At 40.3% G+C, this 18,858-nt stretch overlaps 1 protein-coding gene across 12 annotated transcripts in view; it reads left to right on the top strand.

Annotated features, from left to right (window-relative positions):
• The window catches only part of ZMYM2 (zinc finger MYM-type containing 2), a 146,822-nt gene that overhangs the window by 110,465 nt on the left and 17,499 nt on the right, over positions 1-18,858 (top strand). For 9 of the 12 annotated variants that reach the window (XM_036455401.2, XM_036455400.2, XM_036455407.2 and 6 more), the window contains 8 exons: positions 1,879-2,044; positions 2,913-2,947; positions 5,708-5,812; positions 9,105-9,234; positions 9,951-10,066; positions 13,782-13,953; positions 15,716-15,841; positions 16,883-16,977. In XM_036455401.2, the coding sequence (XP_036311294.1) occupies positions 1,879-2,044; positions 2,913-2,947; positions 5,708-5,812; positions 9,105-9,234; positions 9,951-10,066; positions 13,782-13,953; positions 15,716-15,841; positions 16,883-16,977 (945 nt within the window). Of the gene's footprint in view, positions 1-1,878; positions 2,045-2,912; positions 2,948-5,707; positions 5,813-9,104; positions 9,235-9,950; positions 10,067-13,781; positions 13,954-15,715; positions 15,842-16,882; positions 16,978-18,680; positions 18,812-18,858 lie in introns of all 12 variants that reach the window. The other 3 variants (XM_036455398.1, XM_036455404.2, XR_004990967.2) reach the window with 2 other exon arrangements.

Raw genomic sequence — 18,858 nt, 5'->3', positions numbered from 1 at the left:
AAAGAAAACTCAGAGAACCAAACACAAACAAAAGACAACAGCTAGAAAATAGGACAGCTTAAGGAAGCTGTGGGACCATATGAAATGTAACAATATTTGCATAATAGGTGTGCTTCAAGGAGAAGAAAGTGAGCAAGGGATAGAGAACGTGTTTGAAGAAATAATGACAGAAAACTTCCGTAACCTGATGAAGGATAGAGTCACACAAATTCAAGGGGGCCATAGAGAACCCGAAGAAAGAGGAACCCAAATAGGCCCATATCCAGACATAATTAGAATGGCAAAAATGAAAGAATCTTAAAGGCAGCAAGAGCAAAGCAAATTGTTACCTATAATGGTACTCCCAGAAGGCTTTCAGCTGGTTTCTCATCAGGAATTCTGCAGGCCAAAAGAGAAAGAACTGAAGTTTCCAAGATAATGAAAACCAAAATCATTATACCTAGCAAGGCTAGATTCAAAATAGATGGTGAAAAAAAAGATCTTCCCAGACAACAACAACAAAAAAGGCTAAATGAGTTTATCACAATAAAACCAGCACTGTAAGAAATGCTAAAGGAACTGCTATAATGAGAAGAAGAAATACAGAGAGCTAGCAACTTAGGCAAATAGAATTAAAATGGTAATAAATTAGTACATATCAATAACTTTACATGTTAATGTTCCAAGCAAGAAACAGGATAACTATAACTGGATGGATAAGAAAACATTACCCATATATATGCTGTCTACAAGAGATCCACCTCAGAACAAAAGACTCAGGATGAGAGTATCAGTTTCCCTAATCCTCCTGCCTTGGAATCCTGTAACAGAGGGACCTGGAGAGTATTATCTTAAGTGAGATGTTATAGCTTATTATGTTAAATAAAATAATCAGAGAAAGCCAATTATCACACAATTTCACTCATGTGGAATCTCAGGAACAAAATTGATCCAGAGACATAGAAGCATAGAATAGACTGAAATCTTAGGAGAAGGTCCGGAGAGTGGATGGATGGGATGTATGTGTAACCCATGGACACAGTCAATAGGTTGGTGAAGGCCTGGGTGAGGGGGAAAAGAGGGAGGGTATAGTAGGAGTCAGTGGGGAGGGGCGGGGGGGGGGGGGCGAAGGGACATATGTAATACAAAAATAAAGATGTATAAAATGGGGAAATGCTTGGTAAAATGGGATTACTAAAAATATAAAAATCCTTGTTTATTTATTATCATAAAGTTGATGAATTTTAATTGGTTTTATTTTGTATATGAAATTATAGACCATTTAGGGGTGATTTCCTAGATGTAAGTCATTTTAGTTGTCTTAAAACATAATTGTTTTTTAATTATTTAAACATTGAGTGTTTTAAAACATGAACTTAAAGTTCTTATTAAAATAAAATCAGTGTATTTATTAATGCTCTTCAAATTTATTATATTAAACTCTTGAGAAACAAAAATACTTCAGGGCAACATCCATGATTTTCTCATCAAAAGAGCTTCAAAATTTATCTGCTCTTGTGCAACTTTTTAAAATTGATTTATTATCTGTTCACTTATCAGAGATTTCAATGTATTATGATTGTAGGAGACTTCTGCCAGTATATTTATGTCCCTCAAAATTATTTTAAAATATTACCATGTATTGTGTTAATTTGGCTTACTATTTTTTACTCCTTTTGGTTATCATATCTTTGTAATTCTGTTCTTTGACTTCTGGTAAGTGTAGAAAAGGATTTTAACAATGAGGAAAATGGCTAGTACTTTTTTCACTTTTATTGTGGATATTTATGACTTATATTACAATGATTACTAATAAACTTTTAGAAATCTTTTAAAAGACATACATGACTTTTTAAACCTTGTATTTCAAATTTTTGGTATCTTTCTTTTTTTATTAAGGCTGCAAGGTGTGACTGTTGTAAATCCCAAGGAACTCTTAACGAGCGTGTGCAGTGGCGTGGGGAAATGAAGCATTTCTGTGACCAGCATTGCTTACTGCGTTTCTACTGCCAGCAGAATGAGCCTAACATGACGACTCAGAAAGGACCTGAAAACTTGCATTACGGTATGTCATAACTTAGAGTCCTGTGCAACTTGAAAAATCTGTACAGTAATCTTTAGTTTTACAGATCTCAATTCAAAGTACATAATTATAAACGATTAGTTGATTTTGGAGATATTTTGATAGAAACTTCCATAGTTTCCTTGTGTGGAAGTATCCTATATGATGTGTTTCTTTCTTTCTTTTTTTAAAATATATTTTATTTTTTTTTACAGAGAAGAAGGGAGAGGGAAAGAGAGTTAGAAACATTGATGAGAGAAACATCAGTCAGGTGCCTCTTGCTCACTCCCTACTGGGGATGTTCCTGCAACCAAGGGACATGTCCTTGACCGGAATCGAACCTGGGACCCTTGAGTCCGCAGGCCAGTGCTCTATCCACTGAGCCAAACCAGTTAGTGCTGATGTGTTTCTTTTTATTTAATTCTCTTTAAAATCTTTAATGTTTGTTGAAGAAATATAGTCTAGTTGAAATTGCAGAGAAGCTAAACAGAATTATAACAAAAAATTCTATAAGATTCATCCACCTATTATGTGTCAAATTTTAAATGAAACCCATTTTTAGAAAATTGTATGGGAGGAGCAACAAAAGCCCTTTAGGAGCTGTGCATTACTTAAGAGTTAAATCTCGAAGGGACTGTTACCTCCAAAGTTGTGTGTGGTTTTCTGCAGGGACAAAATGGGAAAAGAGTTAACTCCACTTATTTAGCTCTGTATTTCAGCTCTCAAATATATTCATTACTGAAAATAGCTTAAAATATTTATTTAGTAATTATTTTAAAACATTAAAATTTAATGACAAAAATAGATGTAGGAAATTCTGAAGAAAGTGATATTTGTCTCATTTAAAATTTGTTTATATTTTATTTTTCAGATCAGGGTTGTCAGATGTCCCGATCCAAAATGATGGTAAGTATTGTTTAAGTAAAATGATAACTATTGATAATTTATTTTTATTTTTATATATTTTATTGATTTTTTACAGAGAGTAAGAGAGAGGGATAGAGAGCTAGAAACATTGAGCAGCTGCCTCTTGCACCCCCCCTACTGGGGATGTGCCCACAACCAGTGTACATGCCCTTGAGTCTAACCTGGGACCTTTCAGTCCTCAGGCCAACACTCAATCCACTGAGCCAAACTGGTTTTGGCATATTGATAATTTTAATGTGGGGATATAAAAAAATAATCAGTTCAATTTAATCTTATTGTAATAATAAAAGATTCTTTACTTTCCTCAGTTGGGACAGTTGAAGTATTCAAATGGATTACCTGATACTAAAACAGGTACTTTCATACATGCTAAGGCATATAAAGGTTAATAATTATGATCCCTCCCCATCTTGTGAAGCACTCATAATAGATGCATCTTGAAGACAGTAGCAAAAATGGTTGAAATGATTGCCTGTGTCTGTTCCTGGTGGCTGTAAGAAAGCTTCTAAACAGTTGAGAAGATAGACTGGATGAAAAGGAATGATAATATGCAAAGGGCATGCATATTTGGCAAAACAGATTTTGTAGGTAAAAACTTAAGGGGAACCTGTGGTGGAATCCTGGGAAATAATGGTGAAAGGAAGGGCTGGGACAGCTCATTAATGGCTTTGTGCATCTGTTTCTGAAATAGGAAGATCTATGTGAAGATCTATGTTGGAGCTAGGCCTTGTGAGTTTTTATTGATTTTGAGAGAGAAAAGATGTGAGAAATATCTATCAGTTGCCTCCCATACCCACTCTGACTGGGAATTGAACCCAAAATCTAGGTATGTGCCCTGACCAGAATCAAACCCACAATCTTTTGGTTTATGGGACGACCTTCCAACCAACTGAGCCCCTTGGCCAGGACTGAATTAGCTGATTTTAATATCAGGAACTTTGATTTATGCTGAGGAACATAAAGGTGATCATTCCCTGTTTTGTTATCTTTATGTAGCTATGAGGCTACTTCCCAACCTTATTTTAAACTCGAGGGCTGGCACATGAAAATTTATGCACTGGAGGTGAGGGTCCCTCAGCCCAGCCTGCCCTCTCTCACAGTCTGGGAGCCCTCAGGGGCAGGAGGCATCCTGATGATCAGGGAAGGCAAGGCCCCATCTGCTGCTGTTGACACTGTCGGCCTGGTTACCTGACCCTCCAGCGGTCCTGGGTGCCTTGGCAGCTGCCATCCAAGGCGTGCCTGCAACTCAGGCTCACCCTAGGGGGCTGGGCAGCCGCCATCTGAGAATTGCCTGTGCCTCGGGCCAGTCCTGGGTGGCTGGGGGCTGAAGGAACTGGAGGACTCTGAAGGCAGGTGCATGGCACAGTTGGACCCACCTGGGCACAGGCTCAGCCATGCTGCACTCCTGCTGCCTTTGGTGGGGCTGAGGTGACTGGGTACTGCCATCTTTGAGGGCATGGCAGTCAATTAGCATATTCCCTCTTTATTAGATAGGCTATGTAAGTGGGGTTTTTGTGTGTGTGTGTGTGTGTGTTTTTAATATATATATATTTTTTAAATATTTTTATTGATTTTTTTACAGAGAGGAAGAGAGAGGGATAGAGAGTTAGAAACATCGATGAGAGAGAATCATTGATCAGCTGCCTCTTGCACACCCCTTACTGGGGATGTGCCTGCAACCAAGGTTCATGCCCTTGTCCGGAATTAAACCTGGGACCTTTCAGTCCGCAGGCCGACGCTCTATCCACTGAGCCAAACCGGTTTCGGCTTAAAAATATTTTTAAAAAATATTTGAGAGAGATAGGGAGAGGGAGAGCAAGATGGAAACATCAATAATGAGAGAGAATCATCGATTGGCTTTCTGCTACACACCCCCTACTAGGGATTAGCCTCTAACCAGGGCACGTGTCCTTAACTGGAACCTGGCAGCTTTCAGTTTGCAGGCTCATGCTCTATACACTAAGCCAAACCAGCTAGGGCCCCATGGCACTTTCCAGGTCACTTGCAGACATGTGCAGAGTGATGAATAATGTGACTTGTGTTAATGCATCCTTCGCCAGGTTGAACAAGGCGAGGCTCTACCTTCTTGTCTTTCTCATTCTATAGTATACCAGTGTCCTTTTCAGTCTATGATTAGTGCATGTTTTTCATATTTTTGTGCTTTTTGTTGGTGATTTGGCTGTTCAAAAGTTCCTCTGATCATAGCACTGAAGTGCTGACTATTGGGCCTAGGTACCAAAATGCTGTGATGTGCCTTTTAGAGGAGATTCCTATGTTGCTATTTAAGCTTCAGTCAGTTAGCTGTGAGTTGAGGGTTCCTGAGTCAACAATATGATACACCCAGAAAGAAGATGTGGAGTAAGTTTTGACAGAGAAAGCAGTAGAGCCTACTAATGAAGACCTGGACAAGATGGCAAAACAAGGCATCAGATTAAATGATGAAAGTCAGCTTAAGACTCCCAACAGCAGCCAAAATATTAGAATGGAATTTTGCCTTGGGAAAAGTTGCTAATGACACAGAAGCATTTGACCCTATGCCTGAGCAAAGCCTTCAATTGAAGCACCACTGTATTTTCACCTTACATTAAGACACTGAAAAGATGTGAGGTCCAGACAAGATTTAGTTAAAATGTGAAGCTGTTTTTGGAGAGAAAATGGCTGACATGGCAAGTTGCCAGAGCCCAGCTTCTGAGGTAGATGTCACCCTGCCACCTTCATTGATGTCTTCCTTGTCTGCAGAATAAACTCCATCACTTCTCTTTTGTTGTCTGTGGGGCGTACCAAGGTCAAGAGCTCTCACCCCACAGTGCATTGCCTGGTATACATCCTGCAGCTCTGCCAACAATAAGGTGCTAATCTTTATATATATAAAGAGCCAGGGTCTGTAATGACCAAGGCTTGACCGAACACCAGAAGTCAGTGCTGGGTTGCTGTGGTGACCCAGCACTGACTACAGCCAGTGTCAGCGCAGTGATCCAGCAATGACTACCATGGGGGCTGCTGATCAGGTCCAGAGAGAGGCCTGCTGAGAGAGAGGCAGGGTCTGGTCCCCAGCCTCCATGGCAGCTGTTAATCAGCTGTTGCCTCTCTCTCTCCCGGCTCTAAGACAGATTTTATATACAGAGCACTAAGTTAGGTATGCAATTTTACCTATATGTTCCCAAAAATTCTAGTTTAGCACTTCTTAGTTGGGATTCAGGAATCTGTGTTTTAACAACTCCACCAGGTGATTCTCATCATGAGAGAAGGTTGGGAAACACTGGTATAGTGCATATGGCTGGTGTCAGTCCAGATATAGGGATTATTTGTTTTTGTCTGCCAAGAGCATCTCCTTCTGCTGAAAAAGGCTCCCTCACCCCACCATTTAAGCAGTCCTATCTTATATAATCTATACTACTAAAAGGGTAATATGCTAATTAGACTTGGTCGACTGGCCATCTTCCAGACACCTGACTTCTTTCCAGACAAAGCCACCATGGTGGGGTCTGAGGCAGAGACAGTTACAGGTGGCAGGGTCTGGCAGTTAGGGGTGATCAGGCAGGCAGGCAGGCCGGTGAGCAGTTGAAGCAAGCAGTCCCAGATTGCAAGAGGGATGTCTGACTGCTGGTTTAGGCCTGATCCCACAGGGTCTAAACCGGCAGTTGGACATCTCACAAGGGGTCCCTGATTGGAGAGGGTGCAGGCTAGGCTGAGGTTCTCCCCCACCCCCCATGCATAAATTCCGTGCACTGGATCCCTAGTGTTCTTATAAAAAGTTAAAAGCTGAATCTGATTTACATCAAACCTGATTTACATCACTGTGTACATATGTACTCACATTAATGAGTACAAGTACTACTGTCCAGTATGTGTGTACTATATGTATACATGTTTGTTGAGAGTTGATGACCACTGTAGCAATTAAACAGCAATTAGGGGCCCAATGCATGAATTTGTGCACCGTGAAAGAAACTGGGCTGCGAGGCTACTGTGGGCACAGGGGTAGGTCTCAGCCCATCCTCTGCACCTCCACCTGGCCCCTGGTCTCCTATCTGCTGGCAACCCTACTCATACCACCATCGCTTCCACATGCTGATTGCGCCGGCCACCCTTGCACCTGCTGACGGAAGAGCTATTGGGGCCAGTGCCAGCAGTCAGTGCAAGTGGGTCTGGCACTGTCAGCAGGTGCGGCAGTGTCTGCTGCCCTGATCACCCTTCAGTAGCAGGTCGAGGTGGCGACACCCTCAGGCGGTTGGGGTTGGCAGCTGCTGCTCGCACCCGCTTATTGTGCTGAGTGATTGGGACCAGCACCAGGTGCTAGCAGCGGGTGTGAGCAGTGCCTCCTGTGCAGGTTTGAGTGGGGCTGGTGTTGGCAGTGGGTGGGAGAGGCAGCTGTTGGCCCTGATTGCCACTCAGTAGCAGGGGGAGGTGGAGAAGCCCTGAGAGGCCACTGGAGTTGGCAGTTGCCACTCAAACCTGCTGATGGCGCTGAGCAATTGGGGCTGGAGCTGGGTGCCGGCAGCGGGTGTGAGCGGGACCAGTGCCGGCAGCAGGTGCCAGCGCCGTGTGAGACTGCTGTGTGTGGGAGCAAAGAATTTTTAGTAACAACCAGAGGCCCACCCCGATGACAGCGACAGGCACCTCACCTTGGTCTGGCGCCCTCCGCTCACCTTTACCATACTGCCAGGCCAGTGCCTGCCACATTCCACGCTCTGCTGCCTGCTGCTGACGCCCACCATGGTCCACATGTGCCCCTTGGTGGTCAGCGTACATCATAGCGACTGGTTGTTTCGTTGTTCTGCAGTCTGGTCTATTTGCATATTAGGGTTTTATTTATATATAGATGCTATAATCATACTGATGAAAAGAAATGCTGCATATCACTATGTATAAGAAATATGTATTAAAGTGTTTCAACAGAAACAAGATTATGTGTTGATCTCTTAAAAATATGACCACAGATTGGCAGGAACCTAAACCTCTATTTCCTTTTAGAGCAAAGTTTTAGTGTTCATCGTGACTGTGTAAAACAGAACTACAAGTGAACCGAGTGTGTTAATATTCTGTATGTTTTTCCCCTGTCATTGGGTGATACGGAGAGCACCTTATCTTTAGTTCCTTTTGCACAGAGCTTCAGCTTGTTTTCAATTTTGTGGGTTTTTTTTCTCAGTTGTAAATAATGCTACAGTGAACATAGTGAAAACATTTGAGAGACTATAAGTTCCTAAAATTACATTTGTGCCCTAACTTGTTTTGCTCAGTGGATAGAGTGTTGGCCTGTGGAGTGAAGGGTTTCAGGTTCGATTCTGGACAAGGGCATGTACCTTGGCTGCAGGCACATCCCCAGTAGGGAGTGTGCAAGATGCAGCTGATCAATGATTCTCTCTCATTGATATTTCTAACTCTGTTCCTCTCCCTTCCTCTCTGTAAAAATCAATAAAATATATTTTAAAAAACAATTACATTTGTTGTGACATGGGAAACCTATGATTTAAAGTCTGGTAATTTTTTAAATCATTTTTTTTTTTATCCTTTCAAACTTTGTATAATGTATAAGCTGTTTATCCAACAGAGGGAGCTAGATTATCACATAGATATACTAACTGCAGGAACTTTTTTCCTTTCTCAAATAAAAAAAAGCCAAGGTATTTTAAAAATCCTGACTCATAACTTTGGTTTTGCATCTAAAAATGAGGTGTGCTATGTTTTTTTTTTTTTTTTTTTGAATATATTTTTTATTGATTTCAGAGAGAGAATCATTGATTGGCTGCCTTCTGCACGCCCCCTACTGGGGATTGAACCCACAACCCAGGCAGATGCCCTTGACTACAATTGAACTTCGGACCCTTCAGTCTGCAGGCCAACACTATCCACTGAGCCAAATCGGCTAGGGCTTGTGTTATGTTTTTAAAAGACATGCTGATGATATTCTTCGAAGGTAACACAGATCTGTAGAATGACCAATTACTGCTGCTTTGCCAGTGGCCAGGATAGATTCTTTCTATCCTAACTGATTCTACCGGATTAAGGCTGTGATAAACATAATATTAATAGCGTAATTTGGTTATACTCTTACTGTGTTCCCTTCACGGGCACTAAAACCCAGTATCTTTTCCCAGCAAGAAGTAATAAAATGTTTCTTTTTGCCTCTCTGTAGGGTTCAGCACCACCCCCTTCTCCAACACCCAACAAAGAGATGAAGAATAAAGCAGTTCTTTGCAAACCTTTAACGATGACAAAAGCTACTTACTGTAAACCTCACATGCAGACCAAATCTTGTCAGACAGGTAGCTTTGGGGGGTCAGGGGGATTTGACTTACAAACTTACCTGTATTTATACCTCTCTTAATGAAATTCCAGGTTTTCTCAAATAGTAGGCTATGAATAAATTTACTTTATCATTTTCTGTTGATTTTGCCTGTTTAATTTTAGATATTACCTTGAGAATATAACATTATTTAAAATCATTTATGAAAATTAATCTCTGATAAAGGCCTAGGATACAAATTAATGTTAACAGTGAAATAATGTCATGGGAAAATTTTTTGGCTAAGACTTACTAAAGTTATAGTACTCTCTCTGACCATCATCTCTAAGTGTGATCTGTAATAACAGCAATGCTGTTTTCTTCTCAGAATGAGATGAAATAATTCAAATATATATTTTCATAAAATTTAAATGTTAGGTATATAATGATTTTTAGATTAAATAAATCTTTTTGTGGGGGAGGTGAGAGGAATTTGTAAGGTGTCAGGAACTTTATATTGTTTTTTTTAAAGGTTGTTTTCTTTATATTAAAATAAAGTTCTTAATTCTATTTGTACTCCCTATAAGAGAACAGCTACTTCATTCATTTTTTTTTCCAGCTAATTTTGTGAAAAATGGGAATTTATTTTAAATGGGGACTGAGACACTTGTTTTTCTTTGTTACTGCATTATTTTAACACTGAACACTGTATCAGTGCTAGTTAACGAGCTTCCTCATTGCATATTGCATTTGCAGATGACAATTGGAAGACAGAGTATGTCCCAGTGCCTATCCCTGTGCCTGTATATATTCCAGTGCCTATGCACATGTACAGCCAGAATATTCCTGTCCCCACTACAGTTCCCGTTCCTGTAAGTTGGATTTCAACTTATTTTCCATTGTGAGATTTATGAGGCATGGATGGGAGAACAGTGTTGTTGCAGTTACTGTTTCGGTGAAGCTAACAAATGGGATTGAACCGGCCTTTCTTCTAAGTTAGGTATAGGTGTGTGCTTGAATCTGTGTTGGTTATGCTGCTGTGTAGAATCTTGGAGAGTGAAGTTCAGCAGATGCCTATGCTTGCTTTATTTCCATTGTATTTTATATTGGTTCATATTAAATAAAAATATTTGTGATGCTGCTTTAGGCTTAGAACTGAAACATGGGTTAGAGTTGTATATCAAATATCATTATACTTTGTTATAAATCATTTGCAGTACTTAGTACTCTTAAGTCAGGGCTTGTCTATTATAGCCTCCTGGGGAACAGATTGGTTTCATTAAAATTAAGATGTAGAAATAAATTATCTGTAATGTTATTCCAGCTCTAAAATTGCTGGTAGTTTTCCAGCTCTTAAATTGCTAGTAGTTTTTAAATATAATGTATCAGTTAATAATACATTATTAATCAGTACTGCAAACATGAACACTGGTGGAGATTTTTCTAGGTGATTACTCTGTGCTTATATGTCATACTAGAGGCCTGGTGCACCACATTTGGGCAAGGATATGGTCCCTAGGCCTGGCCAGCGATTGAAGTGCGAGCATCTGGCATGGAAGGGCAGTTTACAGCTGACCTCTGGGCCCTAGGCAGCACCTGGGCCCCCAGGCCCCTGCCTGCCCCCTTCCGCCTGAGTCCCCATGTGGAGATGCAGTGAGTGTGGCCGAATGCTGTTGGCCCGGGTGCAACATGGGCCTCTGGGCCGCCCAACAATGCTGCCCGGAGGCCAGCCGGGCAGCTCTCTCTCTCCCAGCCGGCCTCTCAGACTGGCTCCTGTGAGAACCCATGGGGAGCCTGTCCAGCCCCTGCAGTCCTGGTGGCTATGACCCAGCTTACCTGGAAGCCCATTGGGACCGGCAGTGCCTCCACTGCCACCCGTTGCCAGCTTTTTGTTGCTGATGCCCTCCATGTTCTGCACTGCCCTCTGGTGGTCAGCGCACATCAAAGCACATGGGTGAACTGGTTGAGGGGACAATTTGCATATAAGGCTTTTATTGTATTGAATATTTTACATATCATAAAATAGCCTATATAATAAGGAGGTAATATGCAAATTGATTGTCATACCCTTGCACAAGATGCCCACCCCTATGTGATCACAAAATGTCCTCTCAAAATGGCTGGCAGAGGAGGGCAGTTGGGGTGACCAGGCCTGCAGGGAAGGCAGTTAGGGGTGACCAGGCTAGCAGAAGAGGGCAGTTGCAGGGGGGACTGGGCCTGCAGGGCAGGCTGTTGCGGGGGACCAGACCTGCAGAGGAGGGCAGTTGAGGGCATTCTGGCCGGCAGGGGAGAAGTTAGGCATTGATCAGGTTAGCAGAGGAGTGGTTAGGAGGTGATCAGGCTGGTAGGCAGACGCAGTTAGGGGCAATCAGGCAGGTGCAATCAGATGAGTGGTTGGGAGCCAAGCAGTTCCAGATTGTGAGAAGGATCCCAGATTGAAGAGGGTGCAGGCTGGGCTGAGGGAACCCCACCCCTACGCCCTAGTGCATGAATCTCGTGCCCTGGGCCTCTAGTAAACACATTTATATGGTGGGAGAAGTAGGGTACCTCCATTTCTCTGTCAGCATATCTGCATTACTCAATGCCGGGTGCTTATTAAATTTTAGATATTTTTCTTATAATCATTGTTATTCCCCAAGCAGAGTACTGGTTCTAGCTTCTATATTCCTATAGTACTTTTATATATATTAATGTTGTAATATTAGTCATACTTCATCACTGTTGCTGGTTCATATTTGCCTTTTTAACAGTACTCTGAATTCTTTGAGTACAAAAATTACTGCCTATTCATCTATATATTATATCTTCAAATTTTAATGCAGAACTTGGCAGATAAGCAGGCCATAGATTCTTGCCAACTCTGATTGATAATCCTTGCATGAAATGATATGTTGATGATAACTCAAAAGTTATTTTTCTTTTTTCAAAAGACAGTTGCTTGTGTTCTGGGCTTTCTTTGTCACAGGTGACATCTTAGTCAATAATACTTGATAATACTTTTGTTGTTCTTGTTTTAATCATCACCTGAGGATATTTTTCCATTGATTAGAGTGGAAAGGAAGTGGGGAGAGAGAAGTATCAATGTGAGAGAGAGACACATCGATTGGTTGCCTCCTGCAGACACCCCAACTTGGGCCAGGGATCAAGTCTGCAACTGAGGTACATGCCCTTGACTGGAATTGAACCTGGGACCCTTCAGCCTTCGTGCCAATGCTCTATCTACTGAGTCAAACCTGCTTGGGCAACATCTTACTTTTAATAGGTGTTCTTTGCAAGGTTTTTATCCAATAGTAGAGGCCCTATGCACAAAATTTGTGCAAGAGTAGGGCTTCCTTCCTCTGGCTGCAGGCACTTGCTTCCCTCTGGCACCCGGGACCCGGGCTTCCCTTGTAGCCTCAGCTTTGTCCGGATGGTCACCCGGAAGGATACCTGGTCTAATTAGCATATTATGCTTTTATTATTATTATAGACTAATTCCCCTGCCAGCCTGTTTGCCCCCAACATCCTTCCTCTGCTGGCATGGTCACCCCTAACTGCCTTCCCCTGCAAGGTTGATCACTTCCAACTGCTTTCCCTTGCAGATCTGGTGCCTCCCAACTGCCTTCCCCTGCTGGCTATCTTGTGGTAGTCATGTTGTGTCCACATAGGGGCAGGATCTTTGACTACATTGGGGCAGTCATCTTGTGTGTCGGAGTGATGGTCGATCTGCATATTACTCTTTTATTAGATAGGATAAAGGCCTGGTGCATGGGTAGGGGCTGGCTGGTTTGCCCTGAAGAGTGTCCTGGATCAGGGTGGGGGTTCCCTTAGGGTGTGGGGCGGCCTGGGTGAGGGGCCTGTGGTGGTTTTCAGGCCGGTCACGCCGCGCCCCCCCCCCCCCCCCCCCCAAGCAGAGGCCTTGGATTCTGGGATTTATTTATCTTCTATAATTAAATCTTTGTAGCCTGGAGCGGAGCCAAGCCTTCTGCTTGCTCTGTGGTGGCAGGGAATTTATTTACCTTCTGTAATTGAAACTTTGTAGCCTTAAGGTGGATGGGCTGGCCAGGGTGTGTGGAAAGCTTGGCTTCTCTATCACCTGGGAAACCCAAGCCCCCCTCCTGCTTTCTCTGTGGTCACAGCCATCTTGGCTGGGTTAATTTGCATACTCACCCTGATTGGCCAGTAGGCATGACTTGTGGGTGTGGCTTATGGGTTTAGGAGAGTGATGGTTAATTTGCATATTACTCTTTTATTATATAGGATAGAATGATAAACTAGACCATGTGTCAGGATAATTTTTACTTTAGAAAAATACCTTTAAAAAATTTTTAAAAATTGATTAGAGAGAGAGAGAGAGAGACAGACAGACAGACAGACAGACAAAGACAGACAAACATTGAAGTGAAAGAGAAACATCGATTAGCTCCCTCCTGCACACACCCTACTGGGAATTGATATTGCAACCCACACATGTGCTCTGACCGGGAATTGAACTGGTAACCTTCTGGTGCATGGATGGTGCATAACCAACTGAGCCACACCAGTCAGGGTTAGAAAAATACCTTTTAATGTTGAGCAAAACTAACAGTAAATACTTTGGTGAATTAGGTGCCAGTCCCTGTTTTTCTGCCTGCCCGGGTGGACAGCAGTGAGAAGAACCCTGCAGTAGCTGAGGAGCTAAAAAGCAAAGTTTCTTCAGATCCTCTTGATACCGAATTGCTCACAATGACGGATGTGATGACTGAAGAGGAGGGGAAAACAAACGCTGCTAACATCAATAGTGAGCTGCACTGTATTACACCTTGTGGATGAGTGTGTTGTTGGATTTTACTGAGTGCTGTAATTGTTATAGTATGTTCCAGGGCATTTTAATCCTTGGTGTAGGAGTTGGGGAAGATTGTAACAAAAATGTATTTTATGTTAAGAGAGCAAAGTTGTATCTTGCAAGGTGTTTTATTATGGAAAGTGAAATTTCAAGAAGAAATTTGTAGGGTCTTTTTAAAAAATATATATATATTTTATTGATTTTTTACAGAGAGGAAGGGAGAGGGATAGAGAGTTAGAAACATCAATGAGAGAGAATCATCGATCAGCTGCCTCATGCACACCCCCTACTGGGGATGCGCCCGCAACCAAGGTACATGCCCTTGACCGGAATCGAACCCGGGACTTTTCAGTCTGCAGGCTGACGCTCTATCCATTGAGCCAAACCGGTTTTGGCTATAGGGTCCTTTTTTAAATGGTAAAAGGATTTGAAATGCACGATCAACTAAAATTTGTTCTTGTTTTCATAGACTAGCTCAGATATAAAACTAATTTGTAGTAAATTTAATAATCCAGATTCTTATTTTATAATAGTTATCTCAAATTTTTTTTATCAATAATTCTAATGTCATTTGCATGATCGAAACCAGGGGATGTTGTAACTTCTGTTAGGGCAGTGATTCTAAACGTACAGCATGATGAGTGTGTTGTAGATGTTTTTGCCTCTTAGAATATTTCTTCCTGAAGAAATATTTAGTCCTCTGGTGACAACAGAGCCCTGTTTCAATCGTGAGTTAAATCCCTTTAGAGTACAATAGAAATACTATAAATTCTATGTATTTTACAATGTGACAATATTTTTGAAGCACTTTGTTAGGGAGTTAACAATGAATTTTGTGGATTGAAATCAGTTTTTTGATTTTTTAAATTTAAAAATTGTTTTAAAATATATATTTTTATTAAATTCAGAGAAGAAAGGAGAGAGGGAGAGATAGAAACATCAATGATGAGAATCATTGATCAGTTGCCTCATGCACGCCCCCTACTGGAGATTGAGCTTAAAACCTGGTCATTTGCCCTTGATCAGAATGGAATCCAGACCCTTTGGTCTGCAGGCTGATGCTCTATCCACTGAGCCAATCCAGCTTGGGTCCAAGTTTTTATTTTTTTAATGAACACCCAAAATGTCAGCATAAATTCCCTTATAGAAAGGGTAGTATTTTGTGAAACCTTTGTTTCCTGTGTGGGTGCGCATGAATGCTTGTCTGTCTTTCTGTCTTCTACTACCATCCTGAACCTAGATAAAATGCATTTCTTATTAAGGACTGCAATACAAAAAATGCTTGAAACAACTGATCAAAATATTAGAAGACAGTTGTATATAAGTATATATTGAATGACATGAAAAACCTAGGCCATAATTCAGGAAAAATGTTGAAAAATTGCAGTTATCCATCCTCATTATTTTACTTTAGACAAAAAAATTGATTTTACAAATACTCTCAATATCAGAGATGTTTTACTAGCAAAGCATGCCTATTAACTTTTGAAGAGGGCCAAAAACTTACAGGAGTAAAAGTTTTTGTGTTCTCAAGGTTATCTAGTAGTTATAAAGTTTAATAGTTAATTGCAAGATAGCTATATATATACCTTTTCCTTTTGTGACATTAATATAAGTATTCTTGTTTTGCATTTACAATTAACTGACTTTCTTTTGCCAGGTATAGGTGTCGTTGAGGTCTTTTTTTATTTCTAATGACAGTTTGGATTGATTACAGGTGTAATTATTGAGACTGACATAATTGGTTCAGATCTCTTGAAGGATTCTGACCTAGAGACACAGTCCAGCATGCCTGATGTACCATATGAGCCAGACTTGGATATCGAAGTAGATTTTCCCAGAGGTATTCATAGTACTATTTTATTCTTTTAATGTGAACTATGTGAACTATGGTTATGGAATTTAGTTACAGAGTCATAATTGTGGTTATGATCATTAGGCATTTAGTGTTCATGTCATTGCCTTTACTGTTCATAGTTGTCTTTTTTACCCAGATAAAATTCAACAGTTAACTTTTTTTAAAAAAATTAATATATTTTTATTGATTTTAGAGAGAAAGGGAGAGGGAAAGAGAGACAGAAACATCAATGATGAGAGAGAACCATGGATAGGCTGCTTCCTGCATGCCCCCTACTGAGGTTGAGCCACAACCCAGGCATGTGCCCCTGACCAGAATTGAACATGGGACCCTTCAGTCTGCAGGCCTACGCTCTATCCACTAAGCTACACCAGCTAGGGCAACAGCTAACTTCTAAAATGACTCAGGATTGCTTTGTAGGGATTTTTAGAGCCTTACAAAGAAACTTTCTCAAACTTTCATTATATAACATTTTGAAGATAAAGGATAAAGAAGTGTTTGTGTATTTTTTAATAATTTAAATAAAATATCAATAGTAACTCTCTTAAGATCCTTTTGAAAATTAAGTTGACCTTCAAAGGGAAAAAGTATTTTCAGGTCTTTTGTTATAAAAGAGATGTGTTCTATTTTCACTATTTTCTTAATCTATTGATGACAAATAAGCACATTGAATTGAATGTAAAGTATTTTATTTTAGGAAAGATTTAATAGATTCAAATAGATTTGTAATGAGATCATTTAGATCTTACAATTGAACTTCAGGTTATAATAATTTTTTTGATACCAATTTACATGAAAATTTCATGTTGATATTCATTGTACATATTTGTTAAGAGTCTGAACAGGTTTTATCAGAATTCATAGGCCATGTTAGATACAGAAGATCATTTATTCTTCACCCCAACACAGGTTGTTCCCATATACAGATGCCTGTTTACATCCTTTGGTTCTTTCTTTGTTGGCTGTATTATATAATATAAACCTCTGCTATTACATTTGGAATAAAAGTTGTGATTTGTTTGTCAGCTGCTGAAGAACTTGATATGGAAAATGAATTTTTATTACCACCTGTTTTTGGAGAAGAATATGAGGAACAACCTAAACCTCGATCTAAAAAAAAGGTATAAAATTAATAGTATTTTTGCATTTGGTTAATATCTCTATATAGTAATATCTCTAAACAGCTATAGAGTAAGGATATAATAGTGCTCACTTGTGCCTAGGAATATGGGAAGGTTTTTTTGTTTTCTAGATTTAAGAGGTAAAGTCTTTATTACTTCATTTTTAGATAATAAAAATGTCTCAGATATAATTGTAACTTAATAGAAGAAGAGTAATTATTATTGCCACTTTGTTTTTGTTTTCAGTTTTAGCTTTATAAATGGTTGGTATAGATAAAAAGTTGACATAGTTGCAAGTAAATTCAATCTTTGACAAGAATTGAGACTATTTTCTAGGGAGTTGTTTTTTCCATTATCATCATCCATATTATTTTTTAAATATATTTTTATTAATTTCAGAGAGGAAGGAATAGGGAGAGATAGAAACAGCCTATATAATAAAGAGGTAATATGAAAATTGACTATCACTTCAACACACAAGATGGCCAGCAGGGGAGAATAGTTGGGGGGGGGACCAGGCCTGCAGGGTTGGGCAGTTGAGCGGGGGGGACCAGGCTTGCAGAGGAGGGCAGTTAGAGGCATTTAGTCCAGCAGGAGAGGGCAGTTAGGGGTGACCAGGTTGGCAAGGGAAGGAAGTTAGGGGTGACTGGGCCAGTAGGGGAGGGCAGTTAGGGGTGACCAGACTGATAGGGGAGGGCAGTTAGAAGTGACCAGACTGACAGGGGAGGGCAGTTAGGGGCGACCAGGCTGACAGGGGAGGGCAGTTAGAGGTGACCAGGCCGCAAGTGAGTGCAGTTAAGGGCAATCAGGTAAGCAGGCAGGTGAGCAGTTGGGTGCCAGCAGTCCTGGATTGAGAGAGGAATGTTCCAGATTGGAGAGGGTACAGGCTGGGCTGAGGGACACACACACACACACACACACACACACACACACCCATGCATGCATTTCATGCACCAGGCCTCTTCTAATTAATGATAAGAGAGAATCATTGATTGACTACGACCTGCACACCCCTTACTGGGGATGGAGCATGTGCCCCAAACTGAGAATCAAATTGTGACCTTCCTGGTTCATAGGTTGATGCTCAACCACTGAGCAACACAAGCTGCGCTCCAGCATTATTTTTGATGAGACTAATCAGTGATGTTGGAATATACAGTTCATTATATCCTATTTCATTTAAGCATATCAACACATAGGAAGACATTTCAGACACTAATAGATTCAGGTAGACAAAATTAACAGGTGTAATTGTTTTAAATATTTTAACATCAACTTTATTTCTGATTTCCAACATAAATTAAGGTCCAAAGGGGAAAAGAAAAATTTTACAGATTTCCCCCAAAAGAAAGAAAATGAAAAAGGAGTACCCTGCAGTAGAATGTAGTTGGACTTTTACTTCATACCACAAAATGAGTCACTGATCTAAATGTAAGAACTAAAAATCTCTTAGAAAAAAACCAAAAAACTCTTAGAAGAAAACATAGGCTGTAATCTTCATTATCTTGGGTTTCTGAGATATAACAGAAAAAGCTTAAGGAACAAAAGGAAAAATGATTAATTGGATTATGTCAAAATTTAAAACTTGTATAGCAAATAGTGCCATCAAGAAAGTAAAGAGTTGAGTAGTCATTTCCTTTATGGTGGAATTATTATAAAGTTCTTCCATTTATCTCTTAATATTTATTATCCTTTTATTTCAGATTATTAGTTCATGTCATATATTTATTTTCTCACCAGAGACTCACAACATAAGTTAATAAAATTTTATTGTACACAATGGTTTATGTAGAAATATGGCATTTCTGCAAATATATTTCAACACATGTTATAGGTGACTATTCTTACTTTCAGGAATACCGGTCAATTCTAAGAATATAA

The sequence above is a fragment of the Pipistrellus kuhlii genome, unplaced genomic scaffold (genome assembly GCF_014108245.1).
Source record: "Pipistrellus kuhlii isolate mPipKuh1 unplaced genomic scaffold, mPipKuh1.p scaffold_m20_p_3, whole genome shotgun sequence".
In the NCBI taxonomy this organism is placed as follows: domain Eukaryota; kingdom Metazoa; phylum Chordata; class Mammalia; order Chiroptera; family Vespertilionidae; genus Pipistrellus; species Pipistrellus kuhlii.
The sequence above is the reverse complement of the archived record's forward strand: the minus strand, read 5'-3'. Positions and strand labels throughout refer to the sequence as shown.